The sequence below is a fragment of the Myiozetetes cayanensis genome, unplaced genomic scaffold (assembly GCF_022539395.1).
Source record: "Myiozetetes cayanensis isolate MyiCay16 unplaced genomic scaffold, myiCay2020 scf2-11, whole genome shotgun sequence".
In the NCBI taxonomy this organism is placed as follows: domain Eukaryota; kingdom Metazoa; phylum Chordata; class Aves; order Passeriformes; family Tyrannidae; genus Myiozetetes; species Myiozetetes cayanensis.
Genome location: NW_026087411.1, coordinates 68,540,020 through 68,562,110, shown reverse-complemented (window position 1 = coordinate 68,562,110; position 22,091 = coordinate 68,540,020). Strand labels below are relative to the sequence as shown.

General features: G+C 41.8%; 2 protein-coding genes across 3 annotated transcripts in view; one reads left to right on the top strand and one right to left on the bottom strand.

The window, feature by feature from the left end:
- Positions 1 to 814: 814 nt before the first annotated feature.
- MFSD4B (major facilitator superfamily domain containing 4B) lies at positions 815 to 13,175 on the top strand. The gene is made up of 4 exons (XM_050315865.1): positions 815 to 1,666; positions 1,774 to 1,942; positions 4,790 to 4,906; positions 7,445 to 13,175. Exons 1-4 carry the CDS (start codon positions 1,325 to 1,327, stop codon positions 8,695 to 8,697), a joined length of 1,881 nt encoding a protein of 626 aa, XP_050171822.1. The 5' UTR covers positions 815 to 1,324; the 3' UTR covers positions 8,698 to 13,175.
- Positions 13,176 to 13,409: 234 nt separating this feature from the next.
- Positions 13,410 to 22,091, bottom strand: part of REV3L (REV3 like, DNA directed polymerase zeta catalytic subunit) — a 120,313-nt gene continuing 111,631 nt past the window's right edge. For both annotated transcript variants that reach the window (XM_050315855.1, XM_050315856.1), the window contains 5 exons: positions 20,939 to 21,076; positions 19,872 to 20,062; positions 18,573 to 18,819; positions 16,977 to 17,186; positions 13,410 to 14,579 (listed from right to left, as the gene is read on the bottom strand). In XM_050315855.1, coding sequence (XP_050171812.1) covers positions 14,439 to 14,579; positions 16,977 to 17,186; positions 18,573 to 18,819; positions 19,872 to 20,062; positions 20,939 to 21,076 — 927 coding nt within the window. In that variant the 3' untranslated portion in view covers positions 13,410 to 14,438. The remainder of the gene's footprint in view (positions 14,580 to 16,976; positions 17,187 to 18,572; positions 18,820 to 19,871; positions 20,063 to 20,938; positions 21,077 to 22,091) is intronic.

Genomic DNA, 22,091 nt, shown 5'->3' with positions numbered 1-22,091 from the left:
TGAATTGTGTTTTAAAAGAATTCTGATTTTTATTTTTTTTCTCCTTTTTTTGCCTCATGAACTGCTAGTGTAATTCAGCAGGACCTTTGATCATTTACTGGCCTGCTACCAGTTTCAGTTTGATTTACCTTGGCAGCGTGAAGCATGGAGTGTTTCCTCATTGACAGCTTAGGTAAATCTCAGGAATTCTTTCACCTTTTCTTTGTAGTAGGGCCAAATATTTAATTTTTCTTTAATAAACATATCTGATGTTATGAGGGAAAATATCCCCTTTTCACCTGGGGTTATTCTCTAAGCTGCTTGTAGTTCAAATTTAAAATTGAAAAAGATGCCCAAAACCTTTATAAGAGCCTGGGTGCTGTTTCCATTTGTACATTTTTTGAGGTACAAAGCTTCTTTTTAAGTGTTTAAAACAACAAGTCTAGGGAATACATTTCAAATACTGCTGTATCTTTTCTGGGAAGCTGTTTTTATAAAAAGGCGAAATACTAAAACTTAGAAATGCAGTTTGACTTGTATATGACTTTCAGAAAATAAATACTGATGTTTTATACTTGAAACTGTTTTATCTGGAATTGTCTCTGCTGCTGACTTACGAACAGAAGCTCAGCAGTGTCCTGCAGATAGGTAATAGTTCAGACTTTGCACTCTTGCAAAAGTATTGACATGGCTATGAACCATCCAGGTTTAAATGTTATCTCTCACTGTTACTTGTAGCAGCTAAATTTTTTAATGCATAAATTCCCCCAGGCTACCCGGAACAGGAGTGTACTTGCAACATGCTTGCCAGTGCCAGGAGAAACAGGAACTGGTTGCTACATTCTCCATGCACTGTTATATTCCAGTATATATTTGTTATGAAAAACTTGCAAAACAAACCAAGCCAGTTTGGAATTATCTTTGAGTTGTTTGTGAGGGTTAAGCATACCAAGTATGCTGAAGATTAGAGCCTTTCTTACAGAGAACACTCTTACGAGAATGAAACAAAACACGTTGCACAGCCTGGGAGCTGCTCCAGGAGAGTGGTGGGAATTGATATAGTTTTATAATACTTTTATGATACTTTTACCACTAGGGATGTTTTAATACTTGTTCTGAGGAGACCCAGCAGCTCTCTGTGTCTTGAGAAGGTTTATCAACATATGACAGTCACCGTAGTGAGATAACGAACGACCTTTTATGCTCGGTTGTCTGAAAGGTCGAGTGAGTTCTCTGGTTTACAGGGGTTCATTTAACTAATGAGCTCCTCCCTGGCATGCCAGCGGTGTGGCATAAGACTGCAGCTGAGTGCAGGGTGAAGAGTAGAGTGTGAGCTGCCCTGGGAATGCCGGTCCTGGAGGCAGATCAGCGTTCCGCGGAGGAGGCGGCAGAGGCGCAGCCATCCCCATGCCCTGCGGAGCCGGGCGCTCCGGCAGCTCCTCCTGCCGCCGTGCGTGGGGCGGAGCCGCCCCCCTCGGGCCCGGAGCGGCCCTCGGAGCCGGCGCAGGGAGCCATGGCCGATGCCGGGAGGGAGATGTACGTCCGGTTTGTGGGCCCGGAGGAGCCGGCGGAGGAGGAGGAGGAGGAGGCGGCGGCGGGGCCGACGGGCGGCGGGCGCTGCGGCGGGGCCGGAGCCGCCCTGCGCTGGTGCATCACCGGGGCGCTGTGCGCGGCGTTCCTGGGGCTGGTGAGTGAGTCCGTCCCCGGGAAGGGGGAGAGCGGGAGGCCATGCGGCCCCTTCCCGGCCCGGCCGGGGGAAGGGTCGGGCGAGGTGACCCCGCATCTGCCCTGCAGGGGATGAGCATCGCCGTGCTGGGTCCCACCTTCCCCAACCTGGCCGCCAACGTCGGCAAGAACGTCAGCGACATCTACTACATCTTCGTGGGCAGGTCCCTCGGCTACCTGGGCGGGTCGGTGATCGGCGGGGTGCTGTTCGACTGCATGAACGCCAGGCTCCTGCTCGGTGAGTGCTGCCCCAAGGCCGCGGGGAAAATCGGCCTGTCCGAAACTGTTCAGGGCAACTTGGGCTTCTCCTCGGCGTGAGCAGCCCGAGGGGGAGAGCTGTCGCCTTTCCATAGCGGTGCCGAGCCGTGGGGAGGGGCGCCCGTGGCACGTGGTGCTGCAGCTCCCCGTAAATCCCCGTGGCACTTGGTGCTGCTCCCCGTACATCCCGGGCAGTTCTGCTGCTGCTCGCTGTCGCCGTATTCTGCCCTGTTGGGTTGTTCCTGACACTGCCTGTGCTCGGGCATTACAGCGTCACTGCCAACAGGCTGGGCCCGCTGGGTACATCAGCAGTGGTAACTGGAATTGAACTGACAAGATCTGTTTGGACTGGAAAAGTATGTCGGACTTCTCTTAGTTTGTATTACGTAATGTGCCTGGCGCAGATCCCGTTGGAACATACAGGCTTCTATAGTGCCACTCCACGAAACACACAAACGGGAAGCTGTGTTTTGGCTGTCATGCACACCCCAGAAACCTCCAGCAGTCATGCTGAGGCACACTTTTGTGGGGAGAGTTATCTAAAACTGTTCCCTTACTTAACACTCATCAGACACGATCATCTTCATGTGGACAAAAGTCCGGAGATTTTTACTGGAGGGCCTTAGCCAAATTGGAACTTATTTAAAATGGAGAATATTAAATACTGTCTGTGATGGTGGAAACATTTAAACTGTAGGAACCACAGCTGATGATCTTAACAGTTTTCTGGACATGTGGAAACTTGCTTCTATAGGAGCACAGGACTGGCCTTGTCCTGGCAGAGCGGGGCTGCTCAGCTGTGAGGGTGCCAAGAGCCACACTCAGCATCCAGAAATGAGGAGCTCTTTTTAGAGTTGTTTTAGTGTCACATTCCAGTAGAGATTCTCAGAGTACACCTAAAATAGTGGAAGCCCTGCCTTTTTTTTCTTTCGAGTCCAGTAATGTCAGTGTGTGCCTTGGTGCTCTAAGTTAGGGATGAAATAATTTACCAGGGCTCGCTCTTTTCTTCTTTATTCAGGGAAATTCAAACAGAGTTGTGCTTTCCTTGAGGACCATGCTCTAACCACAGGATCAGTTCAGAGAATATGAGAAGATCCCTTTTTCCATTGCTAAGTGTTTGAACAAAGTCTTATCGTATCCCCGTGTGCCTGTCTCCTGTAAGGAGCAGTCATATCATGTAACGTCACTCTCCCCTCTTGTCTCCATTTCCATGGATCAGTTCTTATTTGCTCTTGTTCTAAGATGCTTAAGAGTCTTCTCCCTGTCCTTTAAACCTGTCTTCTCCAGAACACCTGCAAAGTGGGTTTCCTTTTGCCTCCTCCCTGTGCATCTGACAAGGTCAAAGTTGTCTGTGTCTTACATTTAAGACTTTATCTTCCATAATGGAATCAGTACACCTGTGGAAGTGCAGGCTAACTTGAAATAGTTCAGTATTTACTTCTTTTTCTGAGGTATCATGCAGGATAGCTTTCTGTCAGCAATTCTTGGAAAATGACTGATCTAATCCTTTCCAATTTGGTAGTGCTATGGCAAGACATCAGTTTGAGCAACTGACCCTCCTCTCAATTTTTGTCATCTGAGGGCTGCCTGTAAGAGATTTTGGCTTGTGTAGTTTTACCTCCTATCTTTCAGCTGCTAAAACCCTGCTATTGTACCGAGAAAAAAATTGAAGACATAATTTGTCTTTGTCAGGGATGCTTTTAAGTGCCAGTCTTCAGGTGTGAAGCTGAAGTGGGCAACTGAGCACCTGCTGAGAAGTTGCTTTTCAGCCCTAAGTGGGACACCTGAGAAGCTGTACTTAATTCACCCCATCTCTAGCATTTTCTTCTTGCAGCTCAGCATGCATGCTTTCAAAAATGTTTGGAGGCATGTATTCCAAGTATCTTGCTAGGACTTTAGGGTTCTGGGTATTTATTTTTTCCACTGTTGTTGTTTTCATTTGGAATTAACGTAAGTTCTTAATTACATCAATCCCCATTGATCTTTTTAGTATCTGCTGCATCTATGATCAGACATTGATTTGAAAAATGAGAGATATATCTGAACTGGTACAAGCCTTCTAAAAACATAATACCCTATATCCGAGATATTAATTGCAGATTATTTTATTATGAAGGTAATTATAGGCATAGAATTTGCCTGCTGAATTTCCTCTCAGATGGTAATAAAAATAATTTTAATCTGCTAAAAAATATTTTTTTTGGAAAGGCATGTTTTAAGTGTAGTCAGTAATGGCAAAACTAACGCAGTAAGTGAATTGCTGCTAAATTTTTGATGAGAAATTTTGTAGCTCTGTCTCTTAAAACTCCAGAAATCCCTTGGAATATATTCCTCATGTGGAAACAGAATATAAATTAAAGTCAGCATATACAGAGGTCTCTTGGTGGCCAAGATGCAATTACTTTAAAGGATTTTAAGAGTTTCGTGATTTGTGTTCTTTTAAAACGTAGCCAAATTAAATGCTATGCAGTTCTCAGCGGGCAAACTTGATACTGGTTGCATGGTGAAGTAAAATTTCTAGATCAGAAGTTTGCAGAAGACTTCTTGGTGTCCTACCAGTAGCTGCTATACTCCATTTGCTTTAGCAGGTTTGTCACTCAGTGTTTATATCCTGATAAAATTCTTTTTTTTTCCAAATGAAAAATGATCAGTTGAACTTTCTATCTGTTACTACTAACCATGGATCGAGGTATTTAGGTTGCATCACTTATTAGGATTATCTGTAACTTTGATAACTATGCATGTATTTTTATTTCTTGGTCTTCTGTGTAGTTTAAATGGAAACTGTGGTATGTGAGGGCTTTGTTTTGTTTTTTAACCTTTCCAGCGTTATCCATGGTTGCAACAACGGTTGGTCTTTATGGGATACCCTGGTGTAAGGACTCCCTGCTGTTAACTGTCTTGATGTCAGTTATTGGAGGCTCCATGGGAATTCTGGACACAGGTAAGGTTCCTTCACCAAAACAACAGGAAACTTCAGGCATACCAAAATGGTTGCTGTTTTTATCTGTGACACATCTTGAATTAAAAGAGGGGAGCTGTTTTACCTGGTGGGGATTCTTGGATTCTGAGGCTTCCAGTGTTCATGTGTCTGTGACAGGCCTTCCTTTAAAGGGCTTTTGGGGGTGGAGTGACCAGTGTAGATTACAGTGGAACATTAGAGGTGTAAAGGAAGTGTCCTGTGCTCTTTAAGTAGTGTTTTCTTTAAATTACAGGAGCTGGTCAGGATACGGTTCATTAACATTAGCTGGAGCTGAATTAATCATGAACAAGCCCTTGTGTTTGAGAGAGAGATTATCACAGTTGCTTTGTTGGAGTGTTTCCCACCTAAAACTGGCTAGGCAGAAGTTGGGAATTCACAGTAGGCATTTACTGCCATAGCTCACAGCACCATGGCACCTATCTCCCTGAATCAAAGAATATTTTCCACCCTTGGCTGGCCTTGCTTAGGTGACTGGGAATACAAATTTGCTCTGTCCCCCAAATTGTAAGTCTGTGGCATTTGCATACTGCAAATGGCCTGGAAAGAAAACCAAAAATCAATGACACTTTTGCTGGAAAACTGTTCAAAACCATTTTTTTAGTAGGCTCCTTATTGGAGGGAGATGATCTCAGAGATCTTTTCCAGCCCAAATGATTCTACGGTTCTAAGACGTACAAGTGAAGTTGCAGAGCAAATGTCTACAGGTGTGGTTAGAAAGGTCAGTCTTACTGGAGGTACAAAAAATAAACTCCCTCAGAAATAAGTTCATAAATTCAATGGACACAGCTTAGAAAGGATGAGTTAGGGATGGCCAGCTTTAGAAGGCAGTTTTTGTCAGTCGGCAAGGACATGGCAAGAGGCCTGGGCATGCTTAGAGATGCCTGGGAAATGCTGTCATACTTGCATGTGGAGATTAGGAAATGACTACAAATACATCAGCAGTGGAGTGTTCTGGCATTGCTGTGGAACGTGGTGGTGCAGCTGCAACAGGTGGTGGCTGACCTGGGACCTCTCCAGTGATGTCCCAGCAGCCTGCTGACTAAAGGAGCCTGGGGATGCTTACTAGCCAGGAAGGTACTTTGGGATCCGGTTGACCAGCTTTAGGGAAGGCTTTATTTCTGAGAAATAAAGAGCTGGCTCATGTGTTAACCAAGCTGTCCAAACAGCTCTGGAAGCATCCCAGCCAGGGCCTGGCTGTTGTGGCTCACCTGGTTGGCCACACAGAGGAATGATGGCTGCACATGTGAACCATCTGCCATAATTCTGTGATTTTGAGGGAGCCCTGGTAAGATGTAAAAGAGCGTGATACAGGGATTCAGTAGTGAAAAGATGGTTTTGTGTGGCACAGGCCGCACAAGAGTATTGGTAAATAACCCAAGTGCTGAGGTGCATTTGCTGTCTCTGGTAGGATCATTATACACAGCACTTGGTTTAAAAATTCTTCATATGGGAAGATCTTGTTGGGTAATGGTAAAAATCCTTCAGGCAGTGGATCTACTTCTTGGAAGTCAGATCTGAGAGGCAGGGAGACTTTCCAGCCTGACCAGGAGTAGCAGAAGAAAGTAAGAGCAAGGCAGTAAAGCGTAACTGAATTAATTTGGAACGGTTTTCGTGCTGAGGACTGCTGTACTGCAGCACAGGAATTTGATTACAGTTCTTGTTTTCCTGCATTTGTCTGAGGGATCACTTGAAAACATCTCTCTCATACCTTGTTTTCTAGCATTATTGCTGATCTGAGGGTATCGTAGTTTGATCTTTGCAGCGGTATTGATGTAAACCTTTCTGCTTCTGGAGTCCTTTTAACACAGTTGAGGGTAGTCCCAGCCCATCAGAAGCAAGTGATGGATGTTGTTTCCTGGGATGTTGTTTAATGGGGCCTCTGATTCTTAGTGTTGTGCATTGTTGCTTTTAATACTTAAAGAAAAACTTAAAGAGCAGCAGTTAAATTTGTTCATTTAAAAAAGGCTGGAAAATGCTGCATATTGTCAAGTAGGGTAATTAGAACCATAGAATCAGTCGTTTAGATTGAAAAAGACCTTTAAGGTCATCAAGTCCAACTGTTAAGCCAGCGCTGCTGAGTCTACCACTAAACCATGTCCCTAATGCCACATCTACCTGTCTTTTAAACACCTCCAGGGATGGTGACCCAACCACTTCCCTGGGCAGCCTGTTCCAAGGCTTGACAACCCTTTCTATGAAGAAATTTTTCCTAATATCCTCCTAATTTAAACCTCCCCTGGCACAATTGTGGCTGTCCACTGTTGCTGCATGGCTCTTAATTTTGACTGCTGTGAATACCCTCCTAAAGTTCAAGTAATCACATGGATTTAAGGCAGAATTTCCGTTAACTACTGTTTTGCACATTGTATTTGTTAAATCTGGCATTATTGCACATTAGTAATATAGGTTATGGTTTGTTTTGTCTTTTTTTTTTTTGTCTTTAAAACAGTATCTGGTCTCAGACTAAAATGACCGAATCCTCCTCTCTCCAATCTGCAGGTGGCAATGTACTGGTACTGAAAACCTGGGGAGCAGAAGCTGGGCCACATATGCAGGCCTTACACTTCAGTTTTGCTGCCGGTGCATTTCTGGCTCCGATCCTGGCTAAAATGGCTTTGAGAGGTTCTGAATCTGAAGAACATCCTGTGGCTGAAAAGACAAACCAATCTGTCCTGAAGTCTGTGCCGACAGCATCGACTGCATCAGCTATACCAACACTGCAAGACCATCTTGAGGAAGACTTCTTGTGGTCCTATGTTGTCATAGGGACCTATCTTCTCTTAGTTTCCCTCTTCCTTTTTTTTTTGTATTCAAAGGGCAGCTCAGCTCGCGACAAATCAAAGGCTTCTCAGCAGAAGGGCAAGCTTGCCAGATACCACTGGGCTCTAATTGGTCTCCTGTTCGTATTCTTTCTTTTCTATGTGGGAGCAGAGGTCACTTATGGCTCTTATGTATTTACTTATGCAATAGTCTTTGCTGAGATGAAAGAAAGTGAAGCAGCTGCTTTGAATTCTGTCTTCTGGGGTGCGTTTGCTGCTTGCAGAGGAGTGGCAATATTTGGTGCTGCTTTCTTGTACCCCGGCACCATGATCACGCTGAGTCTCGTAGCCTCTGCTGTCTCCTCTTCAGCCTTGGCCTTCTTTGCACATTACCGAGCCTCCCTGTGGGTGGGAAGTGCCGTGTATGGAGCATCAATGGCCACCGTCTTCCCCAGTGGCATTTCCTGGGTAGAACAATACACAGTTGTGGAAGGAAAATCGGCTTCTCTGTTTGTGATCGGCGCCGCGCTGGGCGAGATGTGCATTCCCGGCCTGGTGGGATATCTCCAAGGCAGGTTTCACCACGTTCCTGTGGTTATGTACACTGCCTTCGTGTCTTCTGTAATGACAGCTGTACTCTTCCCAGTGATGTACAAATTGGCCACCTCTCCCCTTGAGAACGACTTGAAAGAAGTGAGTGACAGTGAGACCCAGAAAGCTTTGTTGTCAAACTCAAGGCTTACTGAGGATGAAGAGGATGAGGACGATGAGGAGGATGTGAGAGAGTGGAACAAAGCAGACTTTGAGGTAATAGAAATGAATGACAAGCTCAAAAACTCTCTCATAGACACCTCCCATAAGATACCAGCGGACTCTCCAGCTCAAGTCGCTCTCCAGCCCCATCTGGACAATGTATCGGGCGATTCTCCAGTGGTTACTGGTGGCTCTCCTGGGAGACAAAATGGGAATGTTGACTGGGAGAAGAGTGATTAAAGTCAAAGCTTTCATTTTTTTAAAATGGAAATTCAGCCTGCAGCGATGTGTCCCAGAGTGGGCAGCTCCTCAATGATGTGAATGGGGCAGCATGATAAATGTGTAGGCTATGCCAAAACTGTTAAAATGTTGAGATGTTTTCTAAGTGTGAGGCATGCATCCAAGTATGATACGCTGTGATAACTGGGAAAGAAGGGGACTGCTCAGACTACTCAGTTTTTTGGGATGGATGAAAGGTGCAGGTCTGAGGTGCTTTGTCACAAAATGTTTTCATGAGAGAGGAGAACTGTCATCTGTGATGCTGAACTTTTCCTACCCTGTGAAAAAGGAATATTTTTATTGCATTTGAAAGTTGCGTGTGATCCGGAAATCAGTTAAAATTTCAGGTGATGGTCAGCGGCTGTAAACTGAATAACCTTTTGGCAAAGTATATAAATTCCTGGTTCTATCACTAAGATGAGAAAAAAAAGGATATTATTTCTTAGGAGTGGAACCATGCCTTTGGGTCACCTCAAAGCAGTTTATGGGAAGAGGCACAAAATTGGTCATTGTTAATCTGCTCTAATGCACAACTCTGACTTACTCAACAGCAGTGAGTTATCTAAATAACCTAAACTATTTGTGATTTTAATTATGGCACTACCACTGAAATCAACAAATATATGTAGAAGATGATAAAATTATCATAGAATCATAGAATGGTTTGGGTTGGAAGGGATCTTAAAGATCACTTAGTTCCAACCTCCCTGCTGTGGGCAGGGACAGCTTCCGCTAGATCAGCTTGCTCAGAGCTCCATCTAGTCTGGCCTTGAACACTTCCAGGGATGGGGCATCCATAGCTTCTCTGGGCAACCTGCTCCAGTCCCTCACCACCATCACTGCAAAGAATTTTTTCCTAATATCTAATCTAAACCTACTCTCTTTTAGTTTGAATTAATTCCCCCTTGTCCTGTCACTACATGCCCTTGTAAAAAGTCCCTCTCCATCTTTCTTATTGGCTTAATATATGGTATTGGCATAGGGGTGTGTTCTTTTTAAGCCAGTTGTTTAAATTAAGGTTATAACAACTTCTCTGGCTTCCTGTGCCAAGACTTTCACAAAGTAATATGTTAAAATGAAAATTTTAGGAGCGGGAATTATCAATGAGGCAAACGTTTCCAGTTGTACTGTGTGAGTACTTGCCCCTGACCAGCTGGATTGGTGCCATTTGGGTTTCTTTGGGGGATGACATTAGCAGAGAAGCTGTGGCTTGCATGTGTAGGTTCATTGCTGCTAAGGAGGAAGCCCCGGGCAGGAGCAGTCACACCAGCGAGCCCTTGTAAGAGGCAAAGAAAAAAAAAAAAGGAATAGTAGCCAATGGCAAAACCTGCCTCTCAACAAATTTGGAGTTTCAAGTTGACAAATGCCAAGATTACTCTTAAGTGTTTTTTTTTAAGGCTGTGCGATCATGATGTGCTCATGTTTGTTTTTGTTTTTTTTTTTAATTATGCACTTTTATTAGTATTTTTCTTGCTAAGGGTTTCATTTAGTCACGAAAGAGTTCTAGGTGTAACATAGGTGCCCAGATGGCCAAGAAGGCCGATGGCATCCTGGCCTGGATCAGGAACAGTGTGGCCAGCAGGACCAGGGAAGTGATCCTTCCCCTTTACTCAGCGCTGGTGAGGCCACACCTGGAGTGCTGTGTCCAGTTCTGGGCCCCTCAGTTCAGGAAGGATATTGAGGTGCTGGAGCAGGTCCAGAGAAGAGCAACCAGGCTGGTGAAGGGACTTGAACATAAGTCCTATGAGGAGAGGCTGAGGGAGCTGGGGTTGTTTAACCTGGAGAAGAGAAGGCTCAGTGGAGACCTCATCACTCTCTACAACTCCCTGAAAGGAGGTTGTACCCAGGTGGGTGTTGATCTCTTCTCCCAGGCAATCAGCAGCAGGATGAGAGGGCATGGGCTTAAGTTCTGCCAGGGGAGGTTTAGGTTGGATATTAGGAAGAAATTTTTTAGAGAGTAATCAGACACTGGAATGGGCTGCCCAGGGAGGTGGTGGATTCACTGCCCCTGGAGGTTTTTAAAATGAGACTGGATGTGGCACTTAGTGCCATGGTCTAGTAACCACGGTGGTGTTGGATCAAGGGTTGGACTTGATGATCTCAGAGGTCTTTTTCAACCTGGTTGATTCTATGATTCTACGATAGCACAGAACTTAGATGTTCCCTGTATGTCAGGTTTGTTTTTGTTCCCTCTCTTGTCCTCCAAATGTGCAACCTAGAAATTGCATGGCTTTTTTCCTTTCTTCTGAGAAGTTACTGAGCAGCTGGAATCAACTTGCATGAAAATGCCTTTTTTTTTGTTCTGTTTTGTTTTGTTTGCATCTTCCCATGTTGCAGGGTGTCCCCCTCCCTCTGCCATTGGTGCTTAAATGCCATTGTGGTTTTGCCAGATTCCTCCTGTGGCAATTTTTCCAGCGCAATGCATAAACCTGCACTTTAAAATGAGGCCTTGCTTCACCTGTGGCACATGATTTCTCTTCTTTGCTTACAATGATGGTAAATGCTTTTAAATACCAGGCCAATACCACCTAGGTGCAGGTGACAGAAGCAAGTCAGTGTGGCCTTGTGTGCTCAGTTGGTTTGCCCTGGTAACAGACGTGTGGTAGGCACATGTGGAATGAGTGCAGCTCCAGCATGCATTTCATAATTTTTCCTTTTCCCATTTTTCCTCCTGCCCACTGCAGGAACTGCTGTGTGTGTGGAAAGCAGGTGGTATTTACTGGCAGGGAGGACAAATCCCACTGGTGGATGGGGAGAAAGAAAAGTGCAGGACACACAATGAAAGATATGGAAACTTTTCTGTGGCAGCTCCTCATTGCAGCTGCAATCCATGGGCTTCACCTGCATTGATGTCAGTGTAACAGAGTTTCCCCACGCCCGAGATCTTGTTGCCAGAAGAAAATAATTTAAAGAAATACACCAGGCAACCAGGAAGATTTTAAATATCCCCAATTCATACACTAATTTTTGATGAATTCCCATATTGGAATGTCCTGCACATAAGCTTGTTCTCAGGGATCAGTTTACATGTCTTGCATAATTGAGTACTAAAAATCCCAGAAAATTAAATCAAAACTTCATTGGGAAATACCCTGTAACCTTTTTGAAGCTTATCTACTATATATATGCACACATTTATTTGTGTTTCTGACCAATGTCTTCCCAACAAATGTAAAAATATTGCCCAAAACAGATTTTTTTTTTTTAATTACCTGTATTAATTCCTGCATAACTTCAATTCATTCCCATTGCCTGTGCAGTAGGAATGGAGCAACAGGCTGGAATGCCAAGATAAGAGCAGCCTTTTCCCAAAAATAAGGGATCCAAAAAGTGGTAGCTGTAAATGGAACTTGCAGAATTATCTTGAATGGTACCATGCAGAATCATGTCCTACTGATGCCTGGAGACCTTTGTCTGAATGACATCTAAATTTAGAGTCATCTTAGCCATGACTTGGAGCCTTCAAGGTCTTAATTCTGGTCTCAAACTCAAACTGGGATGTACTGACAGAAAGTGTTCTCCTTATCCCCTAACCAGCATGCTTTTAATAGCAGGAGCTGTCCTTGAATGAAAATTAAATCTTAGAAGCAATTTAAGTTTAAAACAAGTTCTAGAACATTTCCAAGTCCAGCTCACAAGCAATTCTAGGCACCCTTAATGTTCAAGACTTAGCTTTCCCCTGTTCTTGGATTTGGTGTTCCTCAAGGCTTGTTTTTAAACAGTGAGTGTTAGTTTTCACATGTTTAAATATCCTTTCCGAGTAAGTTGCTTCCTGGCATATAGTTAGCAAAGGTCTGTTTACAGTGCGGATCTGTTTACAGTGCCTTTTAAGTTGCAGGTCCTCCAGAAAGTTTAAGTACTTACATGTTAGAGGTTGAAACTACTTGAAACAAACTGTATTATGTTACTATCACCCTGCTTATGCTAGAAAAGTAATCCCTCTGTTGAGGATGAGAGCTGTGATTCAAGGATTAGATATCTGAATTTGATAAGAATCCTATTTTTGTTCATAAAACCAGGAATGGGTTGCAGATGAGCACTCTGCTCCAGAGTGAAAGGTAACCTCTTGCAGTTAAGTGTTATTTAATACTTTATCTCCACAGCACTGCCAAGTTCTGGAATGTATGGCAAGCACTCACACTCCTCGCATTTGCACTTTTATTCTTTACATGACCAATGCTTGAATGCAAGACCAGGCAAAGTTTTATGCCTTGATGGTTTATTTTTTTAGCTACTTTGCATACAAGTGCATTGCCATCTGTGGATGTTCCATTATATATTTAATAGTTTTTATTCTGCTTGGTGTGGGGTTTACATTGTACTGTATAATGTGAGATTTAATAGGCTGACTTGTGTCTTGACTGCAAATAAATTCCTATCTGGAGAAGGCACTCAGGTTCCTTGATGTAAATAAAGTTTTGGTCTATTTTTCAAAGCTACTCTGGACTCTAAATTTAAAACTTAGTCCTGTTCTGACTAATGGAAAACTGGAAATATTTATCTTCTGGTTTGGGGAAGGCCTCTAAGAATTGCTACTGAGGTTTTAAATCCTAAAGTTTAAGCTGGATTCTTAACTCTTATTTGAGCAGTCTTGTTTATATTACTGGGTGTGCCAGACAAGGGAAACAAAGGTGTCTGCAACTGAGGGTAAATATTAAAAAAAAAACCCTATATAATTTTTTACCATATTGTTTTATTCAACTTTAATATGGTTTCCATTATTAACTTCTAAAACAAAATGATTTCCAGTTTAGAAAACAATGCACTGACCACATAATTCCTTTTCCATTTTATACAGTTATACAAATATTCTAAATACACATTTTATCAAGATGGTGGCAAATAAGATTTAACTGTACAGTACGTAAGGAAAGAAAATATTTTAAGCATATTTAGAAGCAATAGAAATGTCTATACAAAACAAGCAAAAATGGAATAAAATTTTATATTTAAAGTATTGCAACAGTCCCACAGGTTTGTAACAAAAATGTCTTTGCACAGTTCCTCACAATGCCCCATTAATAGCTAAAGCAAGACAGCAATTTTTAGAAAATGATGTTTCAAAATGCTACACATGATACTACTGCTTGCACAGTTTGATCAAATAATAATCTACTTGGAATCAAGCAAAACTTAGGAGGAAATATACCAACCAACTTTAAAATTATCTGTATAAAAGTCATTGCACATTATTTTACTCAGTTGTTTGAAAAGTAAAAAAGTGTATTTACAAAATATTTCGCAGACAAAATTATAAAGTGAATGGATAATATATAAGTAACACGTCTTGATACTGACAGTTCAAGAACACACACAAATGGTTTTATCGTTTCAAGAGGTTTTCAGTGCTCCTTCCTCCAGGAAGTAAACTTGACTTCTACTTGGAAATGGATTTACAAGATGTTACACAGAGCTATTCCAACATCAGCATTATAAAACAGTATGTTAGAAACATGAAAGGAAGAAGAAATTTGTACATCTTAAAAAGTGAGCTATTCATAGATCAACAAATGGGTTGGTTTTTTTTTTTTTTTTAAATTTAATTATGGTAAGTGTTCATTATTCTTCAGATAATAAACCCAACAGGTAAAATGGAAATCCTGGACTAGATGAGAATTGAAAAAGCACCATGCACAATAGTCTTAGTGTGGTAAACACTGAAGAAAAAAACATAGCACCTGGAAGCCTGTAACACAGATCATTTAAAACTGGTCAAGTAGCTGGCGAAGATACGGTGCCTTTGACAGTTCTCTGCTTACTCTGGAGAGCTTGAAGAGTATTGGGCAGTTGAGGGAGACGCACGGGATCTGTCGATCAAAGCAGCCTGTGCAGTTCTTGCATATCTACATTACATGTAAAAAAAGCAAACCAGATTATTTTAAATGACACAAGCAAGGCATAAACCACTTGGGACTACTAAGTCAAGACTATCAGCAGGACAGGCACAGCCTGGGTGCACTGAACTTTTGCCCAACGCAGGGGGACCCAGAGGAGCTCCCTTCTCTGCTGCAGCCCCTCCCGTTGCTGCCAGACGGCTCATTTGGCTGTGGGGGGGGTGGCTCGCAGGCATCACCCACTCTAAACTGGGCAGAGAACAACAGAAGGACTGTACAGCTCGGGTTCAAATCTTGCTAATTAAATTCTACTTGTACATGGTGGTACTTGAAAAAACAAGGTAAATATGTTACGTGGATTTAAGCGTGACAGAGTGTTCTATTCATGATAAACTTACGCTGTATAAAAGTTTCCTAGTGAAAAAAAGACAAAACTCTTACTCTGCAGTTATCCTCTGCAGAGAAAAGGGACTTTAAATAAATTACTCTTGTTTCAAAATAAGCTTCAATTAGTTTTATCTATCAATCAGAGTCAATCTCTCCCAAGACAGGAATACACAGGCCACATAAGTTGTACTGCTCTCCTTGTTCAAGGAATTCCTTGTTAATGCTCCTTGAAAGTACTTTTAACATGAGATAACAGACTGAATAAAATAGTAGCAGGCACAGTTTTTCCAATAGTAGCTACCTTCAGAAAACTAAAGGCCCCTGCTTTGCTATTTTATTTTTATCTTTTGCAGCATTTGTCACCTCCAGTGGTTTTTCCAAAACTTCAGAAGGTTCTTTCCAACCACGCCTGTGTTTTGTAACATTAAAATGTTACACAGTTATCCTACCAGTTGCATAGCTTGAACAACAAACCAAAATTATATCACTTTGCTTTTAAAACTAGTTCTTTTTCTTCTTTCCATGTTAAAATTATTTGGGATACCAGCACCCTCTCAAGCCAGACCTGCATCAGCACCAAATTCTTGCAGACCAGAAACTCAGACTGACCAAAGCCAGAGAGGAGCAGCCCCTCTTGGCCAAGTCCCACATGCTCAGAGGGTACCAGTCCTCTGGCCTGCAACCATGGCCAAAAGGAACAGGATTTAAACAGCTTGTTCCAGGTTTGTAATCTCAGCAATATGTCTGCCCTAGTTCTTTTGAAAGAGGCTGTGGCTGGTTCAAATGCAAGGGACCAAACTAAACGGTACTTGAGACACGTTCTAAATTCAGTTTGCATTGAGGGGAGAAGTCTATGGTCTTAATCTACAGCACATAATTTTTTAAGCAATTTTCTGCTGGCTCCAGCATGTTAATCATTACAGAGGGCCAAAAACTTAAACTGTGAAGGATATATATGCCTTCATATTAAAATAAGAAAGATGTTCTTACAGAGACATCAAACACTGACTGGATCAGGATCCTAGGCCTTGCTGAGCTGTTGCAGGGACAAGAGAATGTTCTAATCAAACCCACTGATCTTTCTGTGGAGCTGGACCTATCTGCCAAGTTCTAATTTATTCCAGAACAAGAGCAATGTAGAAGATTCAGAGTAACACAGGAAAACAGCAGAACATGCATCTCCTTACTTATTGCCATTTACAGTGCAGATAAGGGCAAATATTATAAAATACAGCAAGAAGTCCACACCTTAATAATGCAATATAGTGAATAGTGAATTACAGTGGGTTTATAACAATCCCATGAGAACCTACTAAATCAATGCTTAGACTACAGGAATGGTTATGTCCCTGAAATGCAGACAAGTCTTTAAAATTGTTCATGGGCTACTGCTAAAATTAAACTTTAACCAATATATTTATTAATTATAAAATACAACAGTATGAAAATTAGGTGAGGGTATGCATGTTTTCACTGTGCTTTGCTATCATATATTCACGAGCACAGTCAGCTACCTCTTAATTGACTTCTAGCTCAAGAGAAAAAACAGCTTGGAAAATTCCTATGGAGAGGAAAGGTAACAAGAAAACCTCCAAGCTAAAACACATCCATGTTATAAATAAATAAATTTTCTGGCACAAACGTTTTTGTTACTAGAGCATCATCCATTATTTTAATGCAAAAAAGGTGAATCTTCCATACTGTTACAGCTCTCCACCACTGTCATTATAAAAAGGCACCTACAAACGATACAAGATGATCTTAAAGAAGAAAATGAGAAAAACATCTTCTGTTCTGAAGATGTTGAAGATGTCTCTTTGCCTTCAGTTTTACACAAAGTTAAGGAGCGTAACAGCTGCTATGCTGCCTGTGACAGCAATGGGAAAAGCAAACAAGCTGCAGTGCGTTTAACACCCGGACTGTACTTCCTATTTCTGTTGTGAGTATTCGGTAACACCCTGCTTTGAAATTTCAGCCCTGTCTTTTGTTGACAGACATATGACAATGCTTTAATCGTACCTTGACCAGCTGTTCTTGCTTACGCTCCAACTCTCGGATTTCTTGGTTGAGAATCACTGCCACATGCTGTGGCTGACTTCTGCATTTATTACAGATCCCATACTGGGTCAGTTCATCACACACAGGACAGTGTAAGGTTGTGAAATATTGGGAGATGGTGCCTTTGCGTCCTTCTAGCTCAGTGCGGGCAGCTGAGGCAGCCTTCTGAATCTGTTAAGAAAAATATTTTAAGAGGTAATGAACTTTCAAGAGAGCAGCTTGCCTTACTTCTAGATTACGTAGTTGTTTTTTGTTTTCTTTTTTAAGGAATAAGAAGGTTCAAGACAGCCTGTAGAACATGGGTTCATACACAAATTATGAATGTGGATTACATCATGCTGAAGAGTGCAACATTGTGCACCATCGGCCCTGAAGTGAATAGAGCCCACGCCTACATTTATTTCACAGGGAACCTCACCAGAGAAGAGATAGAGTAACCAAAGAAATCCTTGGTCACATGCTAAACTCCACCTCCTGCAGTTGTTCCTTTTTTAGCTGCTGATCTGACTGACATCCAAACATGCCCTGTCTGCAGCCCCAGTGACTGCCTTCTAGATTCTGCCTGCCTTAGAGTTTCTGTGCTGGTGCAGTTCTAGTCACAGAGCTGCCATGGTTCTTTGGTCCACGGCACTAGTTCATGCTCTGATTTCCTTGGACAAGGCTCCACCACTGCCCTGTCACCCAGGGAAGTTTGTTCTCTGCACTTGCTCCTGCTGCTGCATGACTTAAGCTTTGTGCTACCCTTCTCTCTCCTGCTACTCTGCTCCCTGTGACTTCCTTGGTGCTCCCTGGCCTTGTGGAAAGCCAGGGCTCTTTTTACCTTTTCAGAGCAGCTTATTGGAGATACTTAAGGCGACTGTCACAATGCCATTGGAAAAGTAGAGAAAAGAAGAATTGAAGTCAGTCAAGGCTATATTAAAAGTCTGCATTGGGAAACATGAGGTACTACTATGCTGCTGAAGTCCACACTGAGCAGAGTAACACATATACACTGTCTTTTGCTATCCTTTTTTGTCAGGGGTATCACAAACTAAAATCCAGCTATCTAACACTTCTCTTCCTGCATCCCAATGACTTTTTTAACTTTTAGGAAGGTCAGGTTTGGATATAACTATTTTAAAATTTCTAGTGATACAAATTTTTGAAGTTTTCCTGCTGCTGGGGCATACCACATTTTTTATACAGAGGAAGGATCTTCAGAACTTTTTGGGAAATAGGATTTCCAACATCTCTTATGCCAAACAGATGCATATAGACACACTGCTAAAAATATACAGTCACAGTGAAACATTCTCATAAACTATGAAAGGGGTCAGAAAACAGAATATGACTGTGTGATCAACGATGCACAGAACAGCAGGCTGAAAAAAATGATTTACTAAGTGAAAAAGACACACAGAAGATCTAAGAATCAGGAGTACATATTTGAGCATCAAACACTGCTTTGTAAAATACTCTTTGCTGTTGCCTCATATAAACCTCATTCCATTAAAAGCCACAGTGAAGCCAAACCCCGTACAGATGCGCTGCACTTGTTAACTGTTTGAAAACATTTACCCGTGGCAACTCATGGTACCAGCTGAAGACATCTATGCCGATAAGTGAGAACACCCTGGCCAGCGGGGGCAGGATCTGTTTGGTGATATAGTACGTGGCGTTCAGCCTCAGGTTGGGATCCTGCAGGACTTCGATGGGCCGCCTCACCAGCTGTATCAGGGGCAGGCCGGGCATGCCGTACACAATGACGTAGGGCACTCGCTCCCCGACCCGTGGTTCAGAGCGACGGTCATAGGCAAGCATTCTCCTGTTTAAAAAACAGCCTTTACAATGCATCCAGAGGCAAATTCATTTGGCTGTAAGCTTCCCCATCTGATTGTATCAGTTGCTTTCCAGATGACTGAAGTTAACGTCTATTAAGAAGCTCAGGACCAAACTGTTTCATTTTTAATTTATCTCGTGATCAGACCTAAATTTTAGAACTTGGAACACGTGCCCTAAAGACACATTCTCTTTCATGTCACTTGGATTTGCATGCAGGGTGCTTTTTAGTTACCCCTTCCTTAAAGAAATATTTTAATAAAGAGGAGACAGAGAACTAAAAAGAGCTCAACTAGAATTTGTTTTCTGGTCAAATTGTCCTTTGCTTTCTGAGACTGCTTGCTCAGTAGATTGATACCTGCTTCAAATTGAATTGTCCTTTGCTCAGAAAGCAAAGGACAATTCAGTTTCGACTTGGATTTTATTTTACTAAAAAAAGCATAGTTTAATTGGAAGACCTTTTATATTAAGCAAGGTGGCAAAATGTACCAACTCACACTATTTATCACTAATAAACATTATAAATCGAATGAAATATTAACTTCAAGTAAGGCACATTTTTAAAAATGAAAAATTATGCCTGGTAATGCATTTCACAGCACTGAGAGACATCACTATTACCATTTTTATCATATCTAATATCTGTGACAGGTGGAGAGTCAAGGCCTTACACAAAATCCAAAACATAACTAACAGAAGTGAACACACTGTTAACAACATCCGGACAAGACTTTGCTCTTGAACATGTGTGGCTGCTTCCAGGACTATGAAATGGCTTTCTAGGACCATCTCATGCCTGATCTCTTTTCACACACAGAAGAAAGTCAGGGACAACTGCTGCAACAGTATTGGAATAAGAGACATCACTGCTACCCATAACTTGACAGTATAAAGGTCAAGGGAACGAATATCAATGATCTACTCATAATGTGTCAGTATGATCAAGATAAAAAATATTTTTGATCTCCTACCCCTAACTTGTCAGCACAAAGGTCAAGATAAAAAATATCGATGATTAGCACTTCTTAATCTCATTACCTGGTGATTTCCAGGGCAGGTACACAGGCTCCAGGTCTGTAAGCTGAGCTCCCTCTGTACTCTTTTGCAAAGATAAAATCTTGCATGCTGGCTTTTCCTTCCAGTAGCTTCATGCATTGATTCTGAACATACTGCTTGATCTGACTTATGTCCCGTGTTTCAAATAGCAGCTTGATAGAACACTCAAGTATCTTTTTAACCAAATGAGAAAGGTGAGAAAACCATGTATGTTTAAGTAAAAACAATTAATTCCAATTTATTCAGTAAATTATATGGAAATATGAATACAATACACTGCTCAGAAAAAGTACCAGTGGTGAACTGGAATGTTAATATGACAATAGGTTGCAATCACTTCCACTCGAGGACATTCGTAAGCACATTACCAGACAACTTTTTTCTCAGTTTGACATATCTTTCATGACATCATCCATACTCCAGCACTAAGACTGTTTCAGCAATTACAGAGGTTTTCCAGAGTATGAGATGTTTTTCCCTGTCGTCTAAAACATTTTGCCATGACTTTCTGACCACCTCAGCAAACAACAAGAAAAAAAAAAAAAAGAGAGAGAGAAGTAAAAAAGAGCAGTAAATCCTCCTACATGGTTACCTTTCTTACTGGCATAAAATTTTTTTAATCTGGCTAATAACAGGAGCCATTTCTTTACAGCCTCCCAATACACAGCTTCAAATAAACAGGTAAGAAAGCTTATTTTAAATGAATTCTTAGCTAAACTAGATTTATATAAGTGAGCTATTTAGCAGGTGTATCAGTGTCTCACTCATCTGGGAGTTAATACTTACTTCCTGTTAAAGTGAACAGGATCAAGAATGGTCTTTTAGAGAACTTACATGGGCCAAGGGCTTTTTATGGGGTTTTTAGGTGATGAAATAATGCAAGTCCTTATAATGCTGTGAAAGATCAAATTATCTTTCAAATGGCTCATATTAGAAAAACAGATGAAGGTCTCAGACAACTCTAAAGGACTAAGAACTCTGAGCAAGAATAAACACGAAATAACAGAATACTATAATTTCACTCAGGAAGAAATCTATGAACATTTTACCTTGGAAACAGCAGGACAGGAGTCCCTTCGGACTGTCTCTATGCCTTTTGCATCAAATACTGGATCCTTCTGGTCCAATGTTTCATACATGTAACCCACGTACCTCTTTTTAGTTTGCAGGACACATGGTAAGTAGACCTGAAATGTTTAGAAAGAAGATAGCCCAATCTGGCATGTGTTGAGAATATAAGGTGGCTTTGAACATAGAGGGCTTCCTAAGAAATACTTTGCTTTGTTGCTGTGTTTTTTTTTTTTTTTTGTTAAATCATTAAAACTGATAAACTGGATCAAAGGACTGTTAAAGGACAGCTGAGGAAGCTGGGATTCTCTGGAGCTCCATTCTTAAACCACTTCATATTTCATCTACTTGAAGCTCAGATGAGAATTGACAGTATAAACTGTTGCAAGTACCCTTACTTTTTTGCACTATACCTATCATTATTTCTAATGTAACTCCATTATCTTTCTTTCTTATTAAGGCAAATTCATTTTAAACATCAGAGAAGAAAATGTTCCCAGGAAAGGTAGTGCTTAGAACTTTCTGTTTTCAAACTCTATCCAATTAGGAGATGCCAAAAATCAGTTCGTATCTCCATCTGGGGAAAGTATGCTTTCTTAATGCCTATGCTTGGAGAATGGTTTTCTCATGAATGGATTTTTAGTGTAATGGTCTCTTTTGTTTGTTTGTTTTCTCCAACCTCTTATTTCATTCTTGATTGTGTCAGTATTCCTTGACCAGTTTAAAATGAATGAATGGAGAATGATTTCTTTACAGTGTTATTAGGGTAACAGCACATCTTCCTGGCTTTTGTTGAAGAGGGAGCAGTGGGTTTGGATTGCCTCAGGCTGAAGAGGGTCCTGCACATAGGTGTCCTATCTTTCTGAACAGATTCTCTGGCTTTGAGGCATTTTCCTGTTCCTATGCTAGGAACTACTCTAGAAAGTGTATTCAGTATTTTGACCCACAGGTGAAGAAGGGCATTTAAAAGTGAAGCACTCAGGTATCTTCTCAAGTGTATCCTTGCACCTAGTGATTTATTTTCTGGCCAATTAATCCTTCAGCTTAATGACAGAGAAATGCCTCAGAGTGGAAAGGGTCCCTGTGCATCACTCAGTGACAGAAAAAAAGCTGTGCCTTCTACAGGAATTCTGA

Coding starts and splice junctions, on each gene's coding strand:
- MFSD4B (XM_050315865.1), top strand. CDS start 1,325: ATGCCGGTCCTGGAGGCAGATCAGCGTTCCGCGGAGGAGGCGGCAGAG. Junction 1,667..1,773: donor GCGCGGCGTTCCTGGGGCTG/GTGAGTGAGTCC, acceptor TCTGCCCTGCAG/GGGATGAGCATCGCCGTGCT. Junction 1,943..4,789: donor GAACGCCAGGCTCCTGCTCG/GTGAGTGCTGCC, acceptor TAACCTTTCCAG/CGTTATCCATGGTTGCAACA.